Here is a 26,108-nt window from a genome sequence, read left to right on the forward strand (position 1 = left end):
AGAAGGAGATGTAGAAGGAGAAGAAGAAGGAGGAGGAGGAGAAGGAGAAGGAGAAGGAGGGGAGGAGGAGGAGCAAGAAGAAGAAGAGGAAGAAGAAGAGGAAGGAGGAGGACAAGACAGCCATGAGCACATGGAAAGAGAGGGGGAAGGAGATTGTGGAGAAAGGGGAAAGACTGTAAGGGAGTAGAAACAAGAGGAGAAGAAACTGGAGCAATAGAGAGAAGGGGACAAGCATCCCCTTGTATAGTAATTCAGGCATACCTGGATGTTGCCAGGTAACTGCGGGGCAGAGTCTAGATAAAATGCCAACAATTTCCCATTTTGGCATTAATTAAAAAATAAAAATTAGAAAGAGGTGATGGTGAAGCAGTAATAGGATCATTTAGATCTTTAGCTATTTCCTATTGACTTTGGCGTGATATGTCTTTGGCAAACCTAAGAAAATGCGTATGGGAATGTTGTTCCAGCTTTAGCAGAGTTGGCTGTTGTCTTGTTGTCCAAGGTCTGTACAACCATTTGTGAATAGATAGAAAGGAGCATGTCCAGTAGTAGAAGTGTCTGTGAAAGGAGATTGGAGCTTCTTTGGAGCTGTTCTGGCTATAGTAAATGCCTGCACATGACAGGATGCTGAAACACACACACACACAAACACACACACACACACACACACAGACACACACACACACACACAAACACATAAGTGGAGGATAAAGTTAGGGAAGTTTGGGAAGAAAACTATTTCTTAGGTGAAGCATTAAAACCTTTAGGTCTTAGTGGTTATGGTGAGGGGAGACCTACTCTCAAGGCACAGGAAAGCAATCCCACCCTCTGGTATAAGTAGCAAGTGAGAAATTAGGGTATTGATTGGCAAGTATATTCATCTGCATGGAGTCTATTTGGTTCATGAGAGGTTAGGACTAAGTGGGCTTCCTGTAGTTTATAAGTTTACAAAAGAAATAAATTTGTTAACATGTACAGTCTTTAAGATGAGCTTAGAGAACACAAAAACATTTTGTGGAGCAGAAGGAGCAAGAAGGGCTTTTTCATTCTGTATTGGAGACTAAATATATTACATTTAGCAAAATGGGAAAAAGCCTTAAGTCCATAGTTGTAGTGGGAAATAATAAAAAATGGCACCATCTCACATTATACCCAGATACCCTCAGGCCCCAGTGACCCACGGCCTCCATGGCCAGCTCTATGCATCATGTTTCTCTTGCTCAGATTCTGCTTACATTCCCAGCCCTCCACCCCTGTGGTCAGCAGTCCCAAATCCCAGTAACCCGGTATGATCTCTAGAGTAACCCGGTAAAAACTCTAAAGGCTTGTAATTTATATGTCAGATTTATGTCAGTAAATTCTCACCCCACAAAATGCCCATACAATTTACTCAGAGCCATTTGATATTGCTATAAATTGCCAAACTAGATAAGACACATTTCCCTGTAATTATCTGTCCCTTAATCCATAGCTACCTGTGGCTATTTAAAGCCATGCGGAATCTGGATTGTCTTTCTCTTCCTCCATCTTCCTTCTTTCCTCTCCTCCTCTCTTCCTGTCCCTGTCTCTGAAACCATTAGCTCCACCTCCCTTTTCCCTGTCCAATCACAGGCTTCTTGTATGAATATTTAAGTTAATCTGGGGAACATTCTGCTGCACACAGTTAAAAGACTACCAAGGGAAACTTATATTTGAGCATGGTAGCTTATCGTGTAGATTCCACACAAGAAACACTTTAAGTTTATCTTAAGGGCAATCAAAGGAAACCTATATTTGATCTTGTGATTAGTTGGATTGTATAGTGGAATATTTCATTAGGGTGATGCTAATTTATAAGAACTATACTGATTAATTTTAGGAGAATGGCATAGCAAGAAGAAGAAATTTAGTCACTGGAAACAGTTTAGCTAAGGAAGTAGCAGAAGGTTACATCTGTGAAAGCTTACATCTGAACTTGTGTATTCTTTATCTTGAAGCCTGTAAGAAATCTGGCAGTCTTAGCTAGGTAACAAACTTATTAATGAACAAATATAGTGGTGGATTACCTTAGTGTAAGAAGCTAGGTCTGTTTTCTAGCTATCAAGTTACAGTTACCTCAGCTGTCAGTGTAGTTAGAAATCTGGGAAGAATAAATTGTAATTTAGGAATCAAGTATGAATACAGATGACAGAGGTTGGTTTCTAGGCAATTGCAGTATCCATCATAACTTGGGTGGAGTCAGTTTGGCTGTCAGACCCAGAAGATGAAAGCTTTGCCTTTTTTTCTTGTGGAGTTGATCTCTCTGATATGAGAAATGATGCACCTTGACTTGGCAATGAGACATTTGACTCTCAGGGTGTCTTGTTTGTCCACTGTACAGCTCTGGCAGTGGGCAAGGCAATGGAGTGGCATTTCTCAGTGGTTATCATACCATAATCCAGGAAGTCTTGTCACTGTGACCATTATCTTCTTGGAGACCTTGACAGATAACTGTTAGGCTATGGCAATTTCTGTCTTTCATAAGTGTAAACATTTAGCAGATTTCTGGCAAGATTGAGATCAGTATCTACTGAGCATATCTGAGTTAAACATCCTGTGTATGTTTGTTTGTTTGAATTGTTTGAGAATGTATCTAGCAAAGAGATAGCACAGTATAACTTAATGACAGTAGTAAAAACAAGGCTAAACCTGCATAAGGCAGTGATCTTTTTTTTATTGTTATTTTTTTATTCGATATAATTTATTTACATTTCAAATGATTTCCCCTTTTCTAGCCCCCCCCCACTCCCCGAAAGTCCCGTAAGCCCCCTTCTCTTCCCCTGTCCTCCCTCCCACCCCTTCCCAGTTCCCCTTTCTGGTTTTGCCAAATACTGTTTCCCTGAGTCTTTCCAGAACCAGGGACCACTCCTGCTTTCTTCTTGTATCTCATTTGATATGAAGGCAATGATCTTTAACCTTTATAATGTTTAGAAATCTGGCCTTGTGGCTATGTATCAGCAGAGAAAAACACGTGAAGAGACAAACACAAAGAGATAAATGGCTAAGTTTTGACTAGTGTACACTTACCTTAGAGTTGATGTGGACCAGGATGTTAACATATCAGTGCTGACAGTGGTGGCTGCAGCTGTGAAGCCCCTTGGCTAAGCTGAGTACTGGCCAGGGACAGAGTGTGCCCAGGTTGGTTTAGGCCCGTGCCATGGGCTGAGTGGGCAGGCGTGCATGCAGGCCCAATTCCCAGGGAGCTGACAGTGGCCTGCAGACCTGGCACTGGGTGGCAGCTCTGGTAGAACCAGTGCAAGCGAACAGGGTGGGGTGAGAGCTGGTGTCACAGGAGTGTTCTCCTAGTCTCCTAGCAACTCTGCTCAGGCAGTGTGAGAGAATTCCTGACCAGGCTGCTGGCAGCAGTGGCTGGGGACTGCTGGAAGGCAGACAGAGCAGGAGGGGGTGGGGCAGATGGTTAAGGGAAAGCAGCAACTCAGCAGAACAGGGGCCCAGGCAGAACCCTGAAGCACAGCGGTGGAGTGGGGGTAAGTTCTGCTTGTCCTTGTGGTAGAATTTTCTTGTAATATTTTTTGCTACTGATGAGATCAACAAAAATCCTTATCTTTTACCCAACATGACTTTGATATTCTCCATCGTTTTTGGCCAGTGTGAAGATACATTGAGTGTTCTTGACTTTATACATTCTATGCAAATCAAACAAAGTGTGTCTTTTATTAATTATAACTGTGGAGAGGGTATTTGTGATGTAGGCCTTACAGAACCATCATGGAAAACAACCTTAAAACTAGTGATTAATTCCAGGAGCCCAAAGGTAAGAATGTGTGGCACTGAATGAGTTAACTACTTTTAAATGCTATTTACATTTCCTTAGAGGAAAAACCTGGACAGCATGCCTTATGGGTACATTGCTACATGATACATACACAAAGACACAGACACAGACACAGGCACACACACAGACACACACAGACACACACAGACACACACAGACACACACACACACACATCACCACATGATAATATATATAATAATTACACATTAATAATTATTTATTTAGCTATAACAAATAAATAACCAGGTCATAGATATTCTGGGCAAACAGGCAACATTTTTCTCTAGGACATTCAGACGTGTTAGAAATAATCTAGAATTGAATAAGAATATTACATGATATCTCTGCTATAATCTTACTATCTTTAATAGGATTTCTGGAAACTGAGTAGTGTTACTTATATATATGATTTCAAATATCATAAATATCATATTCCTCATGTGGATGTTTTATCCTCTCTTCTATATACTTTAGGTTTGCTTTGGACCATTTAATCCTAACCTGAGTGACCATGACCAGTTGAGTTACCCTATGTCCATCAGGTAACCACCAAGGACACACATGGAATGGTCTCAATGCTACTTCATTTTAGGTGGACTTGGATAGGACTGGTCATCTCAGATAATGACCAGAGAATTCAGTTTCTCTCAGATTTAAGAGAAGAAATGCAAAGGCATGAGATCTGTTTAGCTTTTGTGAATGTGATCCCAGAAACCATGCAGACATACATGACAAAGGCTACGATATATGATAAACAAGTTATGACATCTTCAGCAAAGGTTGCTATCATTTATGGTGAAATGAACTCCACTCTAGAAGTCAGCTATATAATGTTAAAAAAAAATAAAATAATGTTAAAAAAAACTTAGACAATTTTATTTTTATTAAATGACCAAGGACATAGAAAAAATTGGGATGAAAGGGAAATTTTTCTTTAAGTATATTCCTGGTAAAAATAAAGAAATACATAGAAAAAAGTGTGAAAATTGCAGATTTACAAAGGAAAACCTCTGAAAGGATAGACTTAAAAATATTTCTAAATGAATAAAGAGGAAATTAGAAGATTTTGATAAAATTGGAGATTTACAAGGAAAATAATCCTAATAAAACTGAGGTGCTGTAAGGGAACCTCAAGTAAGCTCCATTTTGAGGTATGTTGACCACAGTGTCACTGCCCATAGTAAGAAGGAACAGACATATGAGCAGTGGGAGCAGTGGTGGTTGGTTCTCCCTAGAGCTCCCTGGAAGCATCGGCCAGTTGTAGCCAGATGTTTGCACCTGTGAGGTCCCTTGCGGTGTTCCTCCCTTGCTAGATCAGGCCGTGACCTCTGAATAACTTCACTATCAAGGCTGAATCAGCTCAAAATACTTGGACCAGGTGCTTGCTTGAAGAAATGTGATGGGCAGGATGTACAGTTACATTGTCCCAACTACATCATTTTTGGTAAGCCGGTCCCTGTGTAAAACAAGAGGTTATGTCTTCTGCCTATAAAGTTATAGCTTTAATAAATAATATTAAGTGAAGAGGTAGAAGACTTTAGACCTCAAAAACTGTCCAGTGGCCTCAGACTTCACTGTACTTGAGGATTGAGTGGGAACTTCCCACCCTCATCTGCCCAAACTCAATTCAGGAAACCTTAGCTAGAGGCCAGGAGTGGACACACAATTACTACACCTGCAAGTCTTATGCCACTAGCACTCTGGTCACTCTAGAAACCCTGATTCAGTCGGACCATGCATTCTGATGTCATAAAATTAAGGTTAGCTGAAAAGTCAAAGGATTTTCTAATGACTACAATTGACATCATTGACAAAAAGGAACAGACTAGTTATATGACTGTAATTATTTTATGTAATATAGTTAGCTATATCTTACCATATATACGGTAATTTTATGGCGTTTAAAGTGGCTTAAGTATAAAGGGCAGTATCTAAAGATCTATCAATTAATTAAATTGAAATGTGCATTGATCACCTAGTATATGACAGATTTTGTTTCTCAGAGCACAGCTTCATGACTAAAGCTTAAATGTTACCTACATTGTGGGAAATGTTTTTGCCAATATAAAGTATAAGTACAAATATGAATGTGTACCTTTCCATGGACATCCTAGAGAGGCCTCAGGTTGGGAATGTACTACGAACATTGATCTGTTCATTCCTTTTATTCATAAACGATGTAATGGCATACACTCTCTGAAGCCTAAGCCTTATTGTTTGAGGGAAAGATCATAGCATAATATCTTACAGGAAGTAACCATTCCAGGTAATTAGAAAGATATTAGAGTTAGTCAATCATAAACACAGGTTTGAATGTTTTCTGCCTCATCAGATAGGTCTAGAATCCTTATCCTTCCCTTCGGTTTTCAATGCCCTTCAGTATATGCAATCACAGATCTGGGCCCAAGGATCCCACAAGGAAGCTGGGACTCTTTGTGTGTCCTTATCTATGCCCATGCTTTGAAGGGGGCAGCAAAGGGCAGGGACGCCCACATTCATAGACACCACAGGTGATGCTGGTATAGCTCAGTCACCCAGTTCTAGAGCCAATAGACTCTACCAAAGCCATTAAACTGGGGCTAAATCTATACTCTCAAGGGTCCCTCAGGCCCTGGAATCTCTTGCAGTATATGACCTGGGGATCCCCAATGTCTTGAAATTTTTACATTAAAGAAGGGGACATTTTGTCCTCAGATCTCGGCTGCAGCTCTCAGTTATGACATGGTCACTAAACAAGAGTCTCTCCTCCACTTAGCTTGTCATAACATGAAAGTCAGATGCATTTGACCAAAGCAATGTGCAATGTGGGGTTACCTCACAGTATGTGAGCCTGGCTGGGCCTGTAATCATCAAGTGCTTGTGGGCAAGCTACCTTGGCCCCTGTGAGCCTCAATGTCCACACTGTAGGCTGAGGCTGAGAACAGTCCCTGCCCCTCAGTGTTACCATGGAGATGAGGATGACATGTGTTCCTCTGCCTCTTCCTCAGAGGGCTGAGGGCTGTCATTTGAACACTCCATCCAACAAGAACATCATATGAATGGAGACAGTGACCAATTTGTCCTTGAGATGTTAATCTAATAAGAATTTTTCAATAAATCCCCTATTCCTCCTCCTTCCTCCCTCTACTTTACCTTCTTTTCTAGAGCCTTAGTCTCAATATGTAGCCAGGATAGCCTAGAACTCACAATTCCCTTCAGCCTTCTAAGTGCCAGAATCACAGGCGTGTGCTACCATGCCTAACTTGATAATTTTTTCTCCCCACATCAGGTAAGCAACATTTTCAATTTTCCTTTTTAATAATAACAAATAGTTGTTTTTAGACATCTTGATGATTCTTCCTAAAAATTGGTTTACTCTATTTCTGGCCTATTTGGACAGCCTAATGGAAATAAGATTCTTAATTTCTTATCTTTGAGCATTTTCAGGTGACTACCTTCTTTATTTTGTTTATGAACAACTGAACCAAGATTTCTAAAACCTTTCTGAAAAGCCTTTTCTATTATTATTGTTATTGACTTACTGTTTTTGTGTTTAAAGAACCCTCTGCTGTCCAGAACCAGCACAAGATGCTGTCGAGGTCGGCGTCCATGTTGGCGTCCTGCAGCGAACTCGCCTTTGCAGCCACAGGAAACGGATTCGCAGGTGCAGCGTGGCTTTTGCCTGCAGAACAGGACACGAGAAGCAGGTCACTGTGTGCACTGTAGAGTGAGACAGGGGAGGCAGCAGCGACATCACAGGTTAAAGTTCAAGGGGGGGCGGCCATTGTGAGGACAAACACACCAGATGTTGGGGATGTCTACATGGCACGGGTGAGCTTGAGCCGGTGAGTACTGAGTTCACAATCCAGAGACTGTGCTGTGCAGAGTTGTGGATGCTCACGGATATTGTTGAGACATTTCAGAAATTTGAGACGCACAAACTGTGTGCTCTGTTTGTGCACAGTGACTTTTCACAGGAGGACAAAGTCAAATACTATCTTTTTACTGCCGTTCCCTCTACCAGGGAAATAATGAAATAATGAATGGAAATTTGTTCTAAAGCAAAAAAGGTGCCTGTTAATGTACAAGAAACATCAAAAATACCAAACAATGGGGAAAAAATCCCTTTGCTACGTAATAATCACAACACTAAACATATTAAATAAATATAAAAAAAGCTACAGCCAAAAAACATTGTAAACAAAAGAACGAGTAATGTATGAAAACAGAACTATTAGATTCATATCTGTCTTCTATTTTTTAAGGCATTAATTCATTACTTATACAATGTTCTCCCTGCATGTATTCCTGCAGGCCAGAAGAGTGCACCAGACCCCATTCCATATAGTTATGAGCCACCATGTGGTTGCTAAGAATTAAACTAATGGCCTGTGTAAGAACAACCAGAGTTGTTAACCTTTGAGACATCTCTCCAGTCCTACCCTTGCCTTCTTAATGTATATTATAAAAGACAAAAAGGTTTGGACACAGGTGATGCATAGTCACAGAAACCACCCATGCTGCTACAAAAAAGCAACTGGTCCAGATGGTTTGGACAGAATTACAATCAGCCATAATACTGAAATTAGTCAGAGATCATGGCCTGAACTATGAAGTAAATAGCACCACTAGAAACCTCACAGGAAGTCACATATGGCTGATGCTTCTGATCCAACCCCATAGAGGATCCACCACCCCAGTGCATACAGCTCAGCCACATGTTCCTCCCCATTGTGGGCAGATATTGTGTACTCACCATGTCTTGATTTCAGCATTTCCCTGAGGTCCCCTCACAGCACACAACAGCAGAACTCAGAGCAGAACACAGAGAAGCATTCAAGCTGCACACCCACAAGGAAAACCTCAGAAGGAGAAGGTGAGGGCGAGAGTGAAGAAGATCAATCAGCATAAATATCTAGAAAACATTTCCAATAAAATCCTAAATGAAAATGTCCTAAACTAAAGAAGGTGCCTGTGTAAGAATAGCCAGAGTTATTATAAATATATAGCCAGAGTTAATGTAAAAGCATGCAAAATACCAAAGAGATTGGGGAAAAGTCCCTTTACTGCACAGTAATTGAAACACTAAGCATCTAAAGTAAAGCAATTAAAAAAACTACTACAGAAATTAACAAAATTAAAAAACAAACAAACAAACAAACAAACAAAAAATCAAGTTACCCTGGGACCTAGCCCCGCCCATCCCACAGCCTTTGACCCCAGCCAGCTGCAACTTGATCATTAATGTTCCTTGGGAAAGCGCCAGCCCAGAACTCTGTAAACTCTACCAGGTCTTTGTCTTTTCTCAGCCCAGCCTGTGTCTTTAAGGAACAGGATTCAGTTTACTGGCCTGTGAATTCCCTTCCTGTTTCACCAGCTCACAGCCAGAAGCCAGGACCCGGCGCACAGCCCAGCGATCCATGGCGGCCAGGCTCGGCTTCTGTTCCCGCAGGAGGGTCATGCCAGGAGGCCACTGTCCCCGCCTGGAGGAGCACAGAGAGGGTTTGCACTCCGCCCCACTGTAAACTTTCCAGAGCGAGAAGTCTGTGCCTTTCCCAGCCACTGTCCCTTCCTGGAGGAGCACAGAGAGAGTTTGCACTCTGTCCCCCTGCAAATTTTCCAGAGCAGAGCGGGAAGCTTGCGCCTTGCCCATCCACTGTCCCCGCCTGGAGGAGCACAGAGAGGGTTTGCACTGCAGGGCGGGCGCTGCAGTGACGTCAGGGGTGGTGCCAGCGGTTGCCAGGTGACAGACAGGGACGCCAACATGGCGCCCGCCAGGGGCTGAGGTGCATGGTCATGGACCAGGGGCAAGGCTCAGGTTACATCAGGGGGCGCGGCCAGCGGTTGCTGGGTGACAGTCAGGGAATCCAACATGGTTCCCGCCCGGGGCTGAGATACATGGGCGAGGGGCGGGGTTGGCGTGACATCAGGGGCAGGGCCAGCAGTCTCTGAGTGACTGACAGTGATGCCAATGTGACAATTTCACTGAATTTGAAGAAATATATAAATATGTGTATTAAAATTGAAGAATTTGATGTAAAATAATACACATGAAAGTGTACACATAGATAATACATCAAAACTGACTGACAAACCATGTTAAAAAATTCTAATCTAATTTTGGCTTTCATGGAAAATACTTCTTATAAAATTGAAGAAATATACAGAAAATTTATTTAAAATTAAGATTTGGCATTGAAAACAAATACACATAAAAAGTTGACAAAGAAAACTAAATGTGTAGGCACACTCAATTTTTGGAAAAAATTGAAAAATAAGTGTTAAAATTGAAGAATCTGTTGGAAAATAATAATGGTAAAAGATAAATCATCTTTACTAAATGAAGCACTTACAAACATTTTCTTATTAAATTGATGATTTTCATGGAAAATGTTTCTGATAAAATTGAAGCAGTGTATAGAAAAGTAGTTTTAAATTAAAGATTTTTCATGGGAAATTATTCAGATAATATTGTGTACAGAAAAACATCTCTAAATAATTAAACAAATAAATAGAAATATATTCTGATAAAATTAAAGTTTCTCTTAACTAATATTCAAGTAATATTGAAGAAATATATATAGATATGTGCTAAAATTGAAGAATTAGTTGGAAAATAATAATAGTAAAACAGTAAACATAGAAAATATACCTAGAACATTGTCCAAGAACCTAGAAACAATTTTAATAAAATTGAAGATTTTGATGGAAAATATTTCTAATACAATTGAAGTAATATACAGGAAATGTATTATAATTTAAGATATCAGAAAAGATAATACAGATAAAATATTAGACATATAAAACATTTCTAAACTAATTGAAAAAGGTAGTAGAAACATTTACTGAAAATATTTGTGAAAAAATTAAGTAGAACTTGAAATAGTGAAGGTTTTAATTGAAAAATAATACAGATAAATGGTAGACATTTACAGGAGCTAGGATTTCTCAGAATCCATAGTTGAGGCAGCAGGCAGACTTGGAGCCCGGGCACGCCGGACAAGCTTGAAGCAAGGTTGTGATTGAGTCATTCCACAAACAGACCAGCCATAAAAGATAAGGGGCGTGCCTGGGAAAACTCCTATGGGTCATACACCATCTGGACTGGAGTCTCCTGTCTCCTGTCTCTTGGATGCAGTTTACTAACGTCGAAGTGACCTCCTGCTAACAAAATAAATCGCCCTCTTACATTGCTGATGGCCCGAGCTGTATGTATGCCAAAAAACCCCCTCCGAGCGCCAGAATCCCCCGTCAATATTTGGATCAGCAAATCTTGTGTAACCGCTCCAAAACCCCTTGACTTTTCTTATATAAACCCCTAACTTTTGAGCCTCAGGGTCGACTCCTCTGTCTCCTGTGTGAGATACATGTCACCCAGAGCTCTGATAATAAACTGCCTCGTGTGTTTCCATCAAGTTGGTCTCTCATGTTTCCTTGGGTGTATGCTATCCCAAGAACGGAGTGGGGGACTCCCTAAAAAGGAGGTCCTACATTTGGTGGCCCGTACAGGGATATAGGTGGCACCCAGGAACCTCGAAGACCCCCTTGTAGGTATGCTTGTTTGTGTGTGTGTGTGTGTGTGTGTGTGCTGGCAATGTTTTTGTTCTAAATGTCCTGAGTGTCTGAGTGCAGCACCTCTGTGTATGTGTTTTGGTTTCAGTTTGTTAACAGATAGGAGTGGAAGCAGAATTCCACTCCGCAGTTTGTTTGCAGCTGCCGCTGCGGGCCCGTAAGGACCCAGTTGCTGCAGAGGGAGACATCCTAGAGTCCTGGAGGCTGCAACCTTGGAGGACTCTCCAAGGGTGAGGGACAGTCAGGGGGACCTGACCGTGGTTTTCAGGAACGAAGGAGACAGAGTGCTTCTTCTACGAAGAAGGGAGTGGAAGCAGAATCCCACACTGTTAGAAGTTGCGTTTGGCTGTTTAAGTCCAGACACTGATGAGTGTGCTGGGACATGCTAGTGTTTATTTTTTGTGTTTTGTTCTTGTACCTTTTGTTTTTTGTTTTTGTCATGGGGCAGACAGTGACAACCCCTTTGTCTTTGACTGAGGATCATTGGATGAAAATTAGGGCAAGAGGACTGAATTTATCAGTAGAAATTAAGAAAAAGCAGTGGCTGACCTTTTGTGCCTCGGAATGGCCTGATTTTGGGGTAGGATGGCCGCACATAGGAACTTTTGGTTTGCCTACCATTAGGGCCGTGAAGACCCTTGTTTTTCACAAAGGACCGGGATCACATCCAGACCAACAGCCGTACATCACGGTATGGGAGGACTTGGTGCGATCCCCACCTCAGTGGGCCCAACCATTCCTCTCACCCCGTTGTTCCGGCTCCAGGATCCTGGCTGCCAGAGGAGATGCTGCAGATAAGAAAATGAAACTGAAGCCTAAGGAGGGGGGCAAGAGCAGCACTCCACTAGCACCTGTTCCTAAGATCTACCCTGAAATAGAAGAACCCCCTGAGTGGCCTACTCCCCCACCCCCACTTTCTTGCAGGCCCACTACCAGCACCCCAAACCTCAGATCCGCTGGCCCCCCTTCTAGCTCCAGTCCCTGGGGCCGGAGGATGGGGTCCTGCTGCACGGACCAGGAGTCGATTGGGAGCCACCTCCAAAGGACTGGCCGACTCCACTCTAGTGTCCCTGGGTGTGGCGCTTCCCCTTAGGGTTGTTGGACCACCTCCAAATCCAGATGACCAGGATGGTTGACAACTTTTTCAGTACTGGCCTTTCTCTTCCTCTGATTTTTATAACTGGAAAGTTAATCCCCCTCCCTTTTCAGAAAACCCTGCAGGGCTTACAGGTCTAATAGAGTCCCTGATGTTTTTGCATCAGCCTACCTGGGATGACTGCCAACAACGTTTACTAACCTTGTTCACCACCGAGGAGAAAGAAAGAATTCTCCTCGAAGCTCTAGAAGAATGCCCGGGACAATGCCGGATGTCCTATTCAGACTCCGGCTGGGATAGATGAAGGATTCCCCTTGATGCGTCCTCAATGGGACTATAACATGGCACAAGGTAGGGAACAGCTGTCCAATTACCGTCAGGCTCTAGAGGCGGGTCTCAGGGGTGCCGCACAAAGGCCCCCAAATCTGGATAAGGTGAGAGAGGTCACGCAGGTGCTGACTGAACCCCTTCAGTCTTTCTGGAGAGGCTCATGGAGGCTTACAGAAGTTACACCTCTTGTGACCCCATGTCTGTAGGGCAGCGAGCCTCTGTGATTATTGCCTTTATTGGGCAGTCAGCTCCTAACATCAGAAAGAAATTGCAGCGGTTTGAGGGATTGCAAGATTGTACTGTAAGGGATGTGGTTAGAGAGGCTGAGAAAGTGTACCACAAGAGGGAGACAGAGGAAGAGAAACGAGAAAGAGAAAAGAGGGCGAGGCGAAAAGACAAAGCAAGAAAAGACTTTGACTAGAATACTGGCTGCGGTTGTAGACAGAGATAAAAGAGACAGGATTTGGCAGTCAGGGGACCTGGGAGACAGAAAATCGCAGGGGACAAGGAGACCCACAAGAGATAAACCACACTTGGAAAAAGATCAATGTGCACACTATAAAGTCAAAGGGCACTGGGCTCAACCTTTTACTCTAAGGTAGTGTCTGTCTTTGTCATTGAGGTATGTTTCCAGTATGCAGCAAAATGTTTGCATATCCAGTCCATTAGTCTGTCTTTTTATCGGCCATTGATATTAATAGTCATTAAGGAATAGTGATTTCTGCTTCCTGTTATTTTTATGTTTGCATGGTTATCTTATTTGGGCTTTTTGAAAGACTACTTTATTGCTTTTTCTAGGGTGGAGTTTCCCTCCTTGTGTTGGCATTTTCCATTTATTATACATTTTAGGGCTGAATTTGTGGAAGTATATTGTGTACATTTGTTTTTGTCATGGAATACGTTGTTTCTCCATTTATGTTAACATTGAGTTTTGCTGGGTATAGTAGCCTGGGCTGGCATTTGTGGTCTCTTAGGGTCTTTATGACACCTGCCCATGATCTTCTGGCTTTCATATTTTCTGATATGAAGTCTGGTGAAATTCTGATAGACCTGCCTTTATATGTTACTTGACCATTTTCCCTTACTGCTTTAAATATTCTTTCTTTAAATTGTGCATTTGGTGCATAGATTATGTGAAAACAGAAATTTCTTTTCTACTCCACTCTATTTGGAGTTCTTTAGTCGTCTGGTATATTCATGGGTATCTCTTTCTTAAGGTTAGGGGAGTTTTCCTCTGTAATTTTGTTGAAGATATTTACTGGCCCTTTAGGTTGGGAATTTTTGCTCTTATCTCTACCTATTACCTTAGATTTGGCCTTCTCATTTTGTCCAGGATCTCCTGGATATTTTAGGTTAAGAAATTTTTGCATTTACATTTTCTTTGACTTTTCAGTCAGTATTTTCTACAGCATCTTCTACACCTGAGATTCTTTCTTCTCTTTCTTGCATTTTATTGATGTTTGCATCTATGACTACCGATCACTTTCCTAGGTATTCTATCTCCAGGGTTGTCTCCCTTTATGAATTCTTTATTGTATCTATTTCCAATTTTAGATCCCGGAAGGTTTTGTTCAATTCCTTCCCCTTTTTATTTGCCTTTTTCTGAAAACCATTAAGGGATTTTTGTGTGCCCTCATTAAGGGGTACTGGATGTTTTCCTGTGTTCTGTATTTCTTTAATAGAGTTATTTATGCTCTTCTTAAAGTCCCCTATCGTCTGTCATCATGAGATATGATTTTAAATCAGAGGCTTCCTTTTTTTGTGTGTTGGGGCATCCAGGGCTTGCTCTGGTGGGAGAACTAGATGTTGATGATACCAATTTGCCATGGGTTCTGTTGCTTATGATCTCTGCCCTTGTGTCCTGTTCTCTGGTTATCTCTGATCTTAGCTGATCTGTCTCTGATTGAGGCTTGTCTCTCCTGTGAGTCTGTGTGTCAGTACTCCTGAGAGAACAGTTCTCTCCAGGAGAAATTTTTGTATGGAAATAATTGGCACATAATCAGCTACCTCCAAGGTGCAGACAGAATCCAGAAGGATTCTGTCCCCAGCTGTCCCTTGCTTCCTGGGTTCTGATGGCTCTGTGTGGCTCACTCATGGTCCGGGGATTTGAGCAGAAGTGGAGCTTACAGGTGTGATGGAATTTCTGGGAGATCAACTCTCTCCACACAGAATTTGAATGTGGAGCACCGAGGCAGGGGATCAGCTCTGGGTGCAGGCAGAGAATAAAAGGATCATGGCCCAGGCAGCTGCTCAGTTCTTTCCAACTGAGTGCTCTGTCGGGGTCCCTTTGAGCAGAAGTGGTATTCTTACCTCTACTCAGAGGCTTGTCAGCACTCCTGGGATACCCGCTCTCTCACTGCAGTATTTGGGTATGGAGAACTGTGGCACAGGATCGGCTCTCACATTTCGTGTTTTGAATATAGTATGACAAGAAAATTTTATTTTTTTGCCTAAATTGTTTGGAGATTTATAGACTTCTTGTATATTTATGGCCAGCATCTTTTTAAGGTGGAGAAGAATTTTTTTTAATGATTATATTGATGACCTTTTTCTAGTACTTTGAGCTGTGTTGGAGGATTGAGACATGGTATTGGAGACAGGAGGTAAGAGGAATGGGATGGGTCATTCTTGGATGGTGTGCCAGGAGAGAGCTAAGAACTGGTCTGAAAAAATGAACGTAATAAAAATGAAAATAAATAAATAAATAAATAAATAAATAAATAAATCTGAAAGATCTCCCATGTTCAAGAATATGTAAACTTAACATAACATGAGGACAATAAGCTAAAAGCAATCATCAGATTTAATACAAGTCCCCTCACATTTTCATCTTAATTTTTTGGCAGATACTTCAAGGACAGTACTTAATTTCGTGTGGGGACAAACCTCTAAGATATCTAAAACATTCTTGGACAATAATTGAATTCTTCGCAATAAGACCATCCTTTAAGTTTTCTTTTTTAAAAGATTTATTTATTTATTTATTGTATGTAAATATCCTGTAGATGTCTTAAGAAATTTCAGAAGTCGTCAGATCTCATTTTAGATGGTTGTGAGCCACCATGTAGTTGCTGGGATTTGATCTGTATAGAGTAGTGGGGTGTTGTTAGATTTGAGGCATTTAGACCACACTTGGAGGCAGTCGGGTGTGGCATACTATGGTTAAATCAGTAATAGAATAGGTTGGAAGTGGTTGAGGGACAGATGAGAGCTGTTTAGGAAATGGAGAATTTGGACATTTGTTGACAAATTTGGACACACAACTGTTGGGGAGTGTCTGTGTAGGTGGGTCTCTCACAGCCTGACTGACAGAGCATGGAATACAAAGAATGCACTATACCCTTTGTTTTCATCACTCAGTCACAGTGTCAGATCTGAGTCATCTTGTTTTCCTGATCCCTGTCCACAGGCATCATCTCCAAGCAAGACCGTCCTGAGAAGGTCCCTCCCATCCTGAATCTCCACATGCTAAAGGTGACGCTGGAACTGCCTTCTAACAAGTTCATGCGGCCAAAGCCTAGGAAGAAAGTGGACATCTCAAGTCTTCTGCTACCAACTTGATGGGCTGGTTCTTCTCTCCATCCTGACCCAGGTCTCCACAGCTAACACATTTGGAAATAAAGCACAGCACTTTCCCATTGTTCTGACACTGACAAATCTCAGTGGCTGAGACCTCTGGCTTTTGAAAGGGAGGTGATCAACATTTGTGTCCCAGGAGAGTCTCCCGGGATGGGCACCTCAGCTTCTGTTCGGTAGAGGAAGAGCATTAACAGGAAGGCAAAGCCTGTTCCCCATGACATACACAATCCCTTGTCTGAACAGTCTAGTGAATCCTGGAGAGCTCTGGTCATCCCCTGTGATGTCACCAGTGATGTCACAGCACCCACTGCTCTCAGGGCTTTCAATTAGTCCCTAGATAGTTCACCCATATTTATGTCTGCAAGATGGAGGAGGTGTGTGCTTGAGAGTGAGAATGGGGAGCTTAGAGAAATGAGAGAGAGGACAAAGGAAGCTGGCTTTCCATCTCACTGTAAACCAGAAATGAAGATGTGGTCCTGGGAAAGGCACAGTGAGTCATGTAACAGTGAAGTGAAATTTCCTGTAGTAGGCACACTTGAACATGGCTTCCCAGTAGTTGGTAACAGGAAATGGTGCACCCATATATTATTTAGAAATAATATGTACTCAGCTACATCCTCATCTGACAGGAGGGACAGAGAACTCTTGACTAGTTTCAATAAGTAGCAGTAACCCTATTATTAAATTTACAAAGGTCTGTTTCATTTATTCTTTCCTTTTGATTGATTATTCTGTTTGTTTACATTTCACATATTATTCCCCTTCTAGGTTACCAATCAGGAAGCACCCATTTCACTCCCTCCTACCTTCCCATGGGTACTCCTCCACCTACACACTCACCCACTCCATTTTTGCTATAGAAAACTGACAATTTGTTGTCTAATTCCCCAACCATGGTCAGCAGCAGCTGTGGATGGAAAATATTACAGTTAAATAGCTGACATGGAAAACATTTTTAAAATAATTAATAGGAATTATAAATATTATACTTTCTGATAAATTGAAGAAATATATAGAAAAAGGGTTAAAATTGATGAATTCAAAGGGAAATGATATAGTCAAAATGATAGTAGTAATAAATTCATGAATACTAACTGACAAAAGATGTAGAGATCTTTTCTGATAGAATTCCAGATGTTTGTGGGAGTGATTTCAAAAGAATGGAAGAAATATAAAGAAAGATATGTCAAACTGAGAATAGGATAGAAAATAATATAGATAAAATAGTACTAAGAGAAAATGTATCTATACTAACTGACAAGCAATGTAGACAACTTTTCTGATTGAATCAAAGATTTCATGGAAAAATATCTGATACAATTTAAGAAATATATAAGAAAAAATTTTACAGTGAAGAATTCGATAAAAATAATGTAAATTAAGGTGTATACATAGTATATCAAAACAAATTGACACTACATGTAGTAAAATAATCAGATGAAATTGAAGATTTTCATGGAAAATTGTTTTGATAAAATTGAACAAATATATAGAAAAATGGGTTAATATTGAAACTTGGAATCCAAATTAAAGGAGATGTAAGTAGAAAACATTCCTAAACTAAATGAATACTCACACTGAAAATTTTGAATAAATAGAAAATTTACATGGAAAAACATTTTTGAAAAAAAATGAAGGAAATATATAGAAAAAAGTTTGAAATTCAAATATTGGATGGAAAATAATTTCCCATAATAGAGTCTGTATTAATGCAAACTGACAAAGCTTGTGGAACAATTTTGAGATAAAATGGGAGATATCATTGAAAATATGTGATAAAATTGAAGAAATATATAGAAAGAAATGTTAAAATTGAATATTTTGATGGAAATTGACACTTGTCAAATAGTATGCATTGAAAACCTTTACAAATTGAAAGAGTAAGTAGAAAATTTTCTGAAAAAAAACCTTTCATAGAAAGCCTTTTCAATGAAATTGGAGAAATATAATAATATATGTGTTAAAATTGAAGAATTTGATGAAAATAATACACATGAAATTATGCACATAGATAACACATCAAATCTGACAAGCCATATTGAAAAATTCTAATCAAATTGATAGATTTCATGGAAAATATTTCTGATAAAATCGAAGAAATATATAGAAAAATATTTCAAATTGAGATTTGTCATTGAAATTAAAACACATTAAAAGAATGACAAAGAAAACATATCTAAAATTTGTGCACAGGCAAACTTTAGGAATAAATTGAAAAATAAAGTGTTAAAATTGAAGAATTTATTGGAAAATAATAATGGTAAAAAGATAAACAGAAAATGTATTTTACTAAATGATCAAGCACATACAAAAGATTTCTGATAAAGGTGATGATTCTCATGGAAAATATTTCTGATAAATTTTGAAGATATATAGAGAAAAATTGTTAAATTGAAATTTTTCATGGCAAACAATTCAGATGAAATTGTGTACATAAAAATATAAGAGTTAAAATTGAAGAATTAGTTGGAAAATCAAAATGGTAAAAGAGTTTACATAGAAAATATACCTATACAATTTGTCTAAGGACATAGAAAAAATTGATCAAATTGAAGATTTTGATAAAAAAAGCGTAGACACGTGGAATACCCAAGACACAATTTACATAACAAATGATGCTCAAGACATAGGAAGAAGAAAGTACGGATCCTTGGGTCCTTTTTTGAAAGGGAAAAAAATACCCACAGAATGAGATACAGGGACAAAAGTTTGAGCAGAGTCTGAGGGAAAGACCATCCAGAGACTGCCCCGCCCAGGGATGCATCCCATATACAGTTACACAACCCAGACACTATTGTGGATGCCCACAAGTGCTGGGTGACAGGAACCGGATACAGCTGTCACCTGGAAGGCTCTGCTAGTGCATGACAAACACAGAGGGGGACACTCTCAGCCAGCCATTGCACTGAGCACAGGGTCCCCAATGGGGGAGCTAGAGAAAGGACCCAAGGAGCAGAAGGGGTTTGCAGCGCCACAGGAGGAACAACAATATGACTCACCCAGTACCCCCCAGAGCTCCCAGGGACAAAACCATCAACCAAAGAGTGCACAGGGAGTTAGTTACCCATGGCCCCAGACGCATCAGCAACAGAGGATGAACTTGTTAGATACCATATGGGGGAGAGGCCCCTGGTCCTGGAAAGACTTGATGCCTTAGTGTAGAGAAATGAAAGGCCAGGGAAGCGGGAGAGGGTTGATTGGGGAAGGAGAAATGGCTCATGGGATTTTTGGGGGAGGGGTGAACCAGGAAAGTGGACAACATTTGAAATGTAAATAAAAATATGCCAAATAAAAAATTTAAAAATTTTAAATTTTACCAGAAAAGTATTCCATGTTCTTCAACAATTAGTACAGGTATATTTTATTTTTGTAGTAAATTAATATAATAATTTATTATATTAGTATTAGTATATTAGTATAGGTATATTTAACCATTCTTATTTTTCAGCATATTCTTCAATTTTGACATATTTTCTATATAACGTTCTTCAATTTTATCAATAATATTTCCATGTTAATCCTTAATTTTAACACTTTTCTATACTTCTTTATTTTTATCAGAAATAATTTACATCAAAACTTTCAGTTTTATCACCATATTTTTCTGTGTCCTTGGACATTTAGTAAAAGTAAATGTCCTATGTTTACATTTTTACCATTATTATTTTCTAACAAACTCTTCGATTTTAACACTTTCAATGTATTTCTTTAATTTTATTAGAAATATTGTCTAAGAACATTTTCAATTCTATCAGAAAATGTTTCTACTATCTTTTACAATATTTTAGATGTTTTTTATGTCTACAACTTTATCTGAATTATTTTCTATGAAAATATTCAATTTTACCACTTTTCTATATATATTTCTTCAAAAACATGACAAAATTTTCCATCAAAATCTTCATTTTTTTAATCAGAAAATGTATCTACTTAACTCTTTAACTAGTTTAGATGATTTCTATGTCTACCATTTAATTGTATTACTTCCTTGAATTCTATTTTAACTTTTTAATATAGTTTTATTTTTATCAGAAATATTTTCCATCACCACATTAAATTTTAATCCGAAAATTTTCTATGTTCTTGTTCACTTAGTATATATATTTCTATGTTAACCATTTTACCATTATTACTGTTCATTAAAATTTTCAATTTTAACACTTTTTCTTGGTATTTATTTAATTTTTGTATACCGTTCTTCAATTTTATCAATAATATTTTCTATGTAAATGAATTTTATCAGAAAATGTTTGTGCTTCCTTCTTCAATTATTTTAGAACTATTTAATATGTCTACCCTTTATCAAAATAAAGGGTATTTATCAGAATATTATTATACATGAAAACCTTCAATTTGAACACATATTTACATATTTCTTCATTTTTTTCAGAAATATATTCGATGTAAACCTTTAACGTTATCAGACTATATTTTGACTCAATTCGTGAATTAGTTTAGGAATATTTTCTATGTCTACAATTTTATTTGTATTATTTTCCATGAAAATTTTCAATGTTAACACTCTTTTCTATGCTTCTTCAATTTTATCAGAAATATTTTCCATTAATATCTTTAATTATTCAGAAAAAATTTCTATGTCCTAGTCAATTAGTAAAGACATATTTTCTATGCTGTCTATTTTACCATTATTTAACAATGCATTCTAATCTTTTTACACTTTTTTCTCTATATTTCTTAGTTTCAGAAATAGTTTCCATGTAAATCTTCAATTTTAACACATTTTATAAATATTTCTTCAATTTTATTAGAAATACATTCAATGTAACTCTTCAATCATAACAGTATGTTAGATGCAAAAGGTTTAAAAATATTCACCCAATATACTCTTTAATGCATATTAAAATTACGAGTGTATGTGTATGTGTGAGTGTGTGTGTGTCTTTCATTCACAATTCCAAAACATTTGGGCAGGTCTAGAGAAGACATACACACTCACTGAAAACAGAACACCATCACATCATACATCTATCTTATGTAAGTGTGTCAGGATGCTTGTCTGGACATGGTTCCTTTATAATCAAGTTTGCTCAATAAAATTAAATTTATGACTGGGTCTACTGAAGAATCCATTCTTGATATTAAAATGATTAATTTTGAGATTGTGATTAGAATTTTAACCATGAGGGGCAAAAATGTATTTTCCATGAGAATATGAAATTTGTAACTATATGGACACAGAGGGCTTTACAGCTATAACCTTCCCATGGAAAGAATGACTCTAGAGACCAGGCTAGACATCACTGTCCATAGTCAGGCTTGGTGGTCTTTATCTCTCTCCAGAAAACAATCATCTCCTGGAAAATAGGATCTGCATGGAGTAATGGGGTATTTTTAGATTTGAGACATTTAGACCACACTTAGAGGCAGCCAGGTGGGGTACACTGTGGTTAATTCAGTTATAGAATAGGTTGGAAGTGGCTAAGGGGCAGAAGAGAGCTGTTTAGGAAATGGAGGATTTGGACATTTGTTGACAAATTTGGACACACAACTGTTGGGGAGTGTCTGGTGAGATGGGTCTCTCACAGCCTGAATTACAGAGCAGGGAATACAGAGATATATACTATACAATATACTATATACTATATACAAGATTACTCAGATCTGACACTCTGACCGAAGAGAACAAAACAGAATAATCTTGTTTTCCTGATCGCTGTCCGCAGCCATCATCTCCAAGCAGGACCGTCCTGAGATGGTCCCTCCCGTCCTGAATCTCCACATGCTAAAGGTGACCCTGGAACTGCCTTCTAACAAGTTCATGCGGCCAAAGCCTAGGAAGAAAGTGGACATCTCAAGTCTTCTGCTACCAACTTGATGGACTGGCTCTTCTCTCCATCCTGACCCAGGTCTCCACAGCTAACACATTTGGAAATAAAGCACAGCACTTTCCCATTGTTCTGACACTGAGAAATCTCAGTGGCTGAGACCTCTGACTTTTGAAAGGGAGGTGATCAACATTTGTGTCCCAGGAGAGTCTCCCGGGATGGGCACCTCAGCTTCTGTTCAGTAGAGGAACAGCATTAACAGGAAGAAAAAGCCTGTTCCCCATGACATAAACAATCCCTTGTCTGAACAGTCTAGTGAATCCAGGAGAGCTCTGGGCATCCCCTGTGATGTCTCTAGTGATGTCACAACACCCACTGCTCTCAGGGCTTTCAATTAGTCCCTAGAGAGTTCACCCATATTTATGCCTGCAAGTTGGAGGAGGTGTGTACTTGAGAGTGAGAATGGGGAGCTTAGAGAAATGAGAGAGAGGACGAAGGAAGCTGTCTTTCCATCTCACTGTAAACCAGTGAGGAAGATGTGGTCCTGGGAAAGGCTCAGTGAGTCATGGAAAGGTGATGTGAAAATTCCTTGAGTAGGCATCTGTGAGCCTAGCTTCCCAGGAGTGGCAATTGTGCCACTGTGAAGTTAATGAACTTTCCTGCTTAACATAATTCCTGAATGGTGAGGATTCTAATACATTTGTTTGTCCATCCCCAAAGACAGGAGCTGGCTAGTCCAAAGCTAGTATACTGTGAATTTTTATATTTTTTATATTTTTGTTTTTTATTTTATTTTATATAGTTTTTTATATTTTCCTCTTACTGACCATGGTGGTGTAACCTGGGGACATAAGGAGACCATAAAGAATCAGGTAGGAAATATTTCTCAGTTTATCTTAGTTCACCATTTTACTCCCTGTTGGTTTTTCTAGGTCTAGTGGTTTTCAGACTATAGTAACACAGAGAAAAATATTCTTATGAGACCTTATAATCTCAGACCTCGTCTGACAACCTTATCCCAGAGAATGATGCCCTGAGCTTTCTGAAACAGCAGATTGGGTGTAAGACATATCTCTAATGCAGCCAGACAACTGTCAGAATCAGAGACTGGATACTTTTTCCAGCTGTGGGTTGTTTTTGACTTTCAGTTGGATACTAACAAAGGAAATAGAAAATTTGATATTCACAGAACCCAACTGATAATCAAAGAATTAGTTGCCTACAGACAGACAGACTGGTGTCAGCAGTGAACATTTGTGCTACCCTGTACTGGATGTCAAATTCATAAGATAGCTGAGCTGGGTCTTGGCCTTGTGATTTTCCTCTTGTGCCTGTTGAGTTCTGAGGATTTAGACATGCACTACCACAGGGAGCAGCAGGCTGCCTTTCAACTTCCACATCTAATAACAGCTTACAGGAACAATCCTTCCCTGTTGTCTTCTTAAAGAAAAAAAAAAGATGATTGAAAGTACATTGTGACATTTTCTAGAAAGAACAGGAACAAGGACTAATGTATAGCCTATGCCATCGTAATTTTTCATTCCCTTTCAGTCATTGGACAGAAATGATAATTAAAGCCACCTTGATGTGGTAAATATTATTTATTTATTTATTACCACACTTGAATCAAAAAGGTACCAAATATAGCACAAAGGACTTGGTATTTATAATAAGATTTAAATTATTGCAGTTGGACTGACTATTTTGTATAGTTCCTGTTAATAGCTGTGAGATATCATTTTCCATGTTCTACCTAGACTGCTCATACACCAGGCCAGTCCTCCTGGCCAATCCACCTGCCCCATGGCACAGTCTTCTTTCTTCATCTTCTTTCTCCTTCATGGTCTCAACCTCAGACTCCAAGCCTGGGAACTGAAGCACCATCTACTTTTCTTCTCCCCAGCATTAGGCTTTAGGTATCATTATTCTGTAATCATGGAAGGCAGGAAAGAAATGTTGTAATTATATTCCCAATATAACTGCAAAATGTAACTGGCTTTATGGCCATTTGTCCAGAGTCTAGTATCTTGTATTAGAGCATATAAGGTTTACTGATAGTTTTTCTTTCAGGCAGAGCATTTTAAAGCTATGAAATAATAGTCCTTTTAGAGAGGGCCACATCAGGATATCTGGATTTCCTCTTTTGGTTGAACTAGGGTAACTACAATAATTTGGTTTAACTTAAGTTCAGTATTTGATCCAGATCCTTGATTGTCTAGTGTGCAGATCTGAGAAATGGCCAGTCAGGACATTTATTGATCATCTAAAATTAATTACCTCTCAATTCTTTCCTAATACCAATCACAGTCAAAGCAGGAAAGCTTTTCACCTCTCTTACAACCCTTTTTGTACTGTGACTAACCCTGCTTCCAAGTTGGTCTTAGAAATTGATTCTTGCACAGGCACCTCTTCATTTTAAGCCCCAAGAAAAGCCATAGTGGTTGGAGGAACCCACTTAGTGTTTTATTTTTGCTTTTTACTGAACAGTCAAGGAATAGTCTGGAAGTGTTTCAGGAAAAACTTTCCAGCACTGAGCAGCTGCTCAAAGTAACTAAAAGAAGATTGAATGAAAGCTCTTCCCACACATTGCATTCACACTGTTTGACTTTTTGTTTCTCATAGACATTTGATATATGGATTATGGTTTCTTCATGACATCATTCTACACTCTCATAAACTGACCTCTCAATAAACTTAGCAATGTCACTACAAGAATATGAATATCAACTTTACCACGGACTATTAATATTCCTGGGTTTTGGTCATATATTTATCACTATTTAATTTGTAACATCTTATGAGACTATATGGATTAGAAGATTCACCGCATAGCTCTTATGGAACTATAAATCAGATAAAGTTATCTCTAAAGGCATTGGTTCCTTGTCTTCTTTCTTAAGGGAATTCCTTGCAAATATGAATCAGATAACCGACAATGCTGTGTATTGTTTTGAGAGAATATTATAACCACAGCTACATTTAAAGGACTGAATGTTAATATTGTTGCTTTTCTTTAGAGCTTCCAGAAAATATTAAAATTTCAACAGAGGCATTTTTGCATCAATTTGCACATGGAAATTACCTTTCAGGACTTCAAGAAGTTTGACCTTGTTCTTCAATATGATGGTCTTCCCAATAGGAACCTAAAATACAGTTCCAGAAAAGGAATGATAGGAAATTAGGTAAAGATTACAGTAATGTGGATTTTGACAGCACTGAACCTGTTTATTCAGCTCATTTTTCCTCATTTTCAACTAAAATAAAGAAGATCACCAATAACAAAGAAACATCTGTCCCTTATTTTGAAATTCAAAAGTAAATTCACAGTCTTACCTATAACATTGAGGTTCCAGTAGGTCTCCAGCATCACATCTTTGTAGAGATTCTTCTGGGAAGGATCAAGTAAATCCCAGAGGAGGAGGAGGAGGAGAAGATGAAGTGGAGGAGGAAGAGGAGGAGGAGAAGTGAAGGAGGCAAATAGGAGAAGAAGATGAAAAAGAAGATGAAAAGGAAGACGGAGAAGAAGAAATAGAAGAAGAAGAAGAAGAAGAAGAAGAAGAAGAAGAAGGAGGAGGAGGAGGAGGAGGAGGAGGAGGAGGAGGAGGAGGGGGAGGAGGAGGAGGAGGAGGGGGAGGAGGAGGGGGAGAAGGAGGGGGAGGGGGAGGAGGATGGGGAGGAGGAGGGGGAGGAGGAGGGGGAGGAGGAGGGGGAGGAGGAGGGGGAGGAGGAGGGGGAAGGGGAGGGGGAGGAGGAGGAGGAGGAAGAGGAGGAGGGGGAGGAGGAGGGGGAAGGGGAGGGGGAGGAGGGGGAGAAGGAGGAGGAGGAGGAGGGGGAGGAGGAGGGGGAGGGGGAGGAACAGGGGGAGGGGGAGGGGGAGGGAGAGAGGGGGAGGGGAAGGGGGAGGGGAGAGAGGGAGAGGGAGAGGAGGAGGGAGAGAGGGAGAGGGAGAGG

At 39.6% G+C, this 26,108-nt stretch overlaps 2 protein-coding genes across 2 annotated transcripts in view; both read right to left on the minus strand.

Moving 5' to 3' along the window:
* Positions 1-7,423, minus strand: part of LOC127687712 (myoferlin-like) — a 315,382-nt gene extending 307,959 nt beyond the window's left edge. The window contains exon 1 of the mRNA XM_052186633.1: positions 7,337-7,423. The gene's annotated coding sequence lies outside the window, so the exon portion shown is untranslated. The remainder of the gene's footprint in view (positions 1-7,336) is intronic.
* A 16,316-nt stretch (positions 7,424-23,739) lies between these two features.
* The window catches only part of LOC127687714 (myoferlin-like), a 172,738-nt gene continuing 170,369 nt past the window's right edge, over positions 23,740-26,108 (minus strand). The window contains exons 5-7 of the mRNA XM_052186646.1: positions 25,491-25,545; positions 25,240-25,300; positions 23,740-24,084 (exon numbers count right to left, since the gene is read on the minus strand). Coding sequence (XP_052042606.1) covers positions 25,251-25,300; positions 25,491-25,545 — 105 coding nt within the window. The 3' untranslated portion in view covers positions 23,740-24,084; positions 25,240-25,250. The remainder of the gene's footprint in view (positions 24,085-25,239; positions 25,301-25,490; positions 25,546-26,108) is intronic.

The sequence above is a fragment of the Apodemus sylvaticus genome, chromosome 6 (genome assembly GCF_947179515.1).
Source record: "Apodemus sylvaticus chromosome 6, mApoSyl1.1, whole genome shotgun sequence".
In the NCBI taxonomy this organism is placed as follows: domain Eukaryota; kingdom Metazoa; phylum Chordata; class Mammalia; order Rodentia; family Muridae; genus Apodemus; species Apodemus sylvaticus.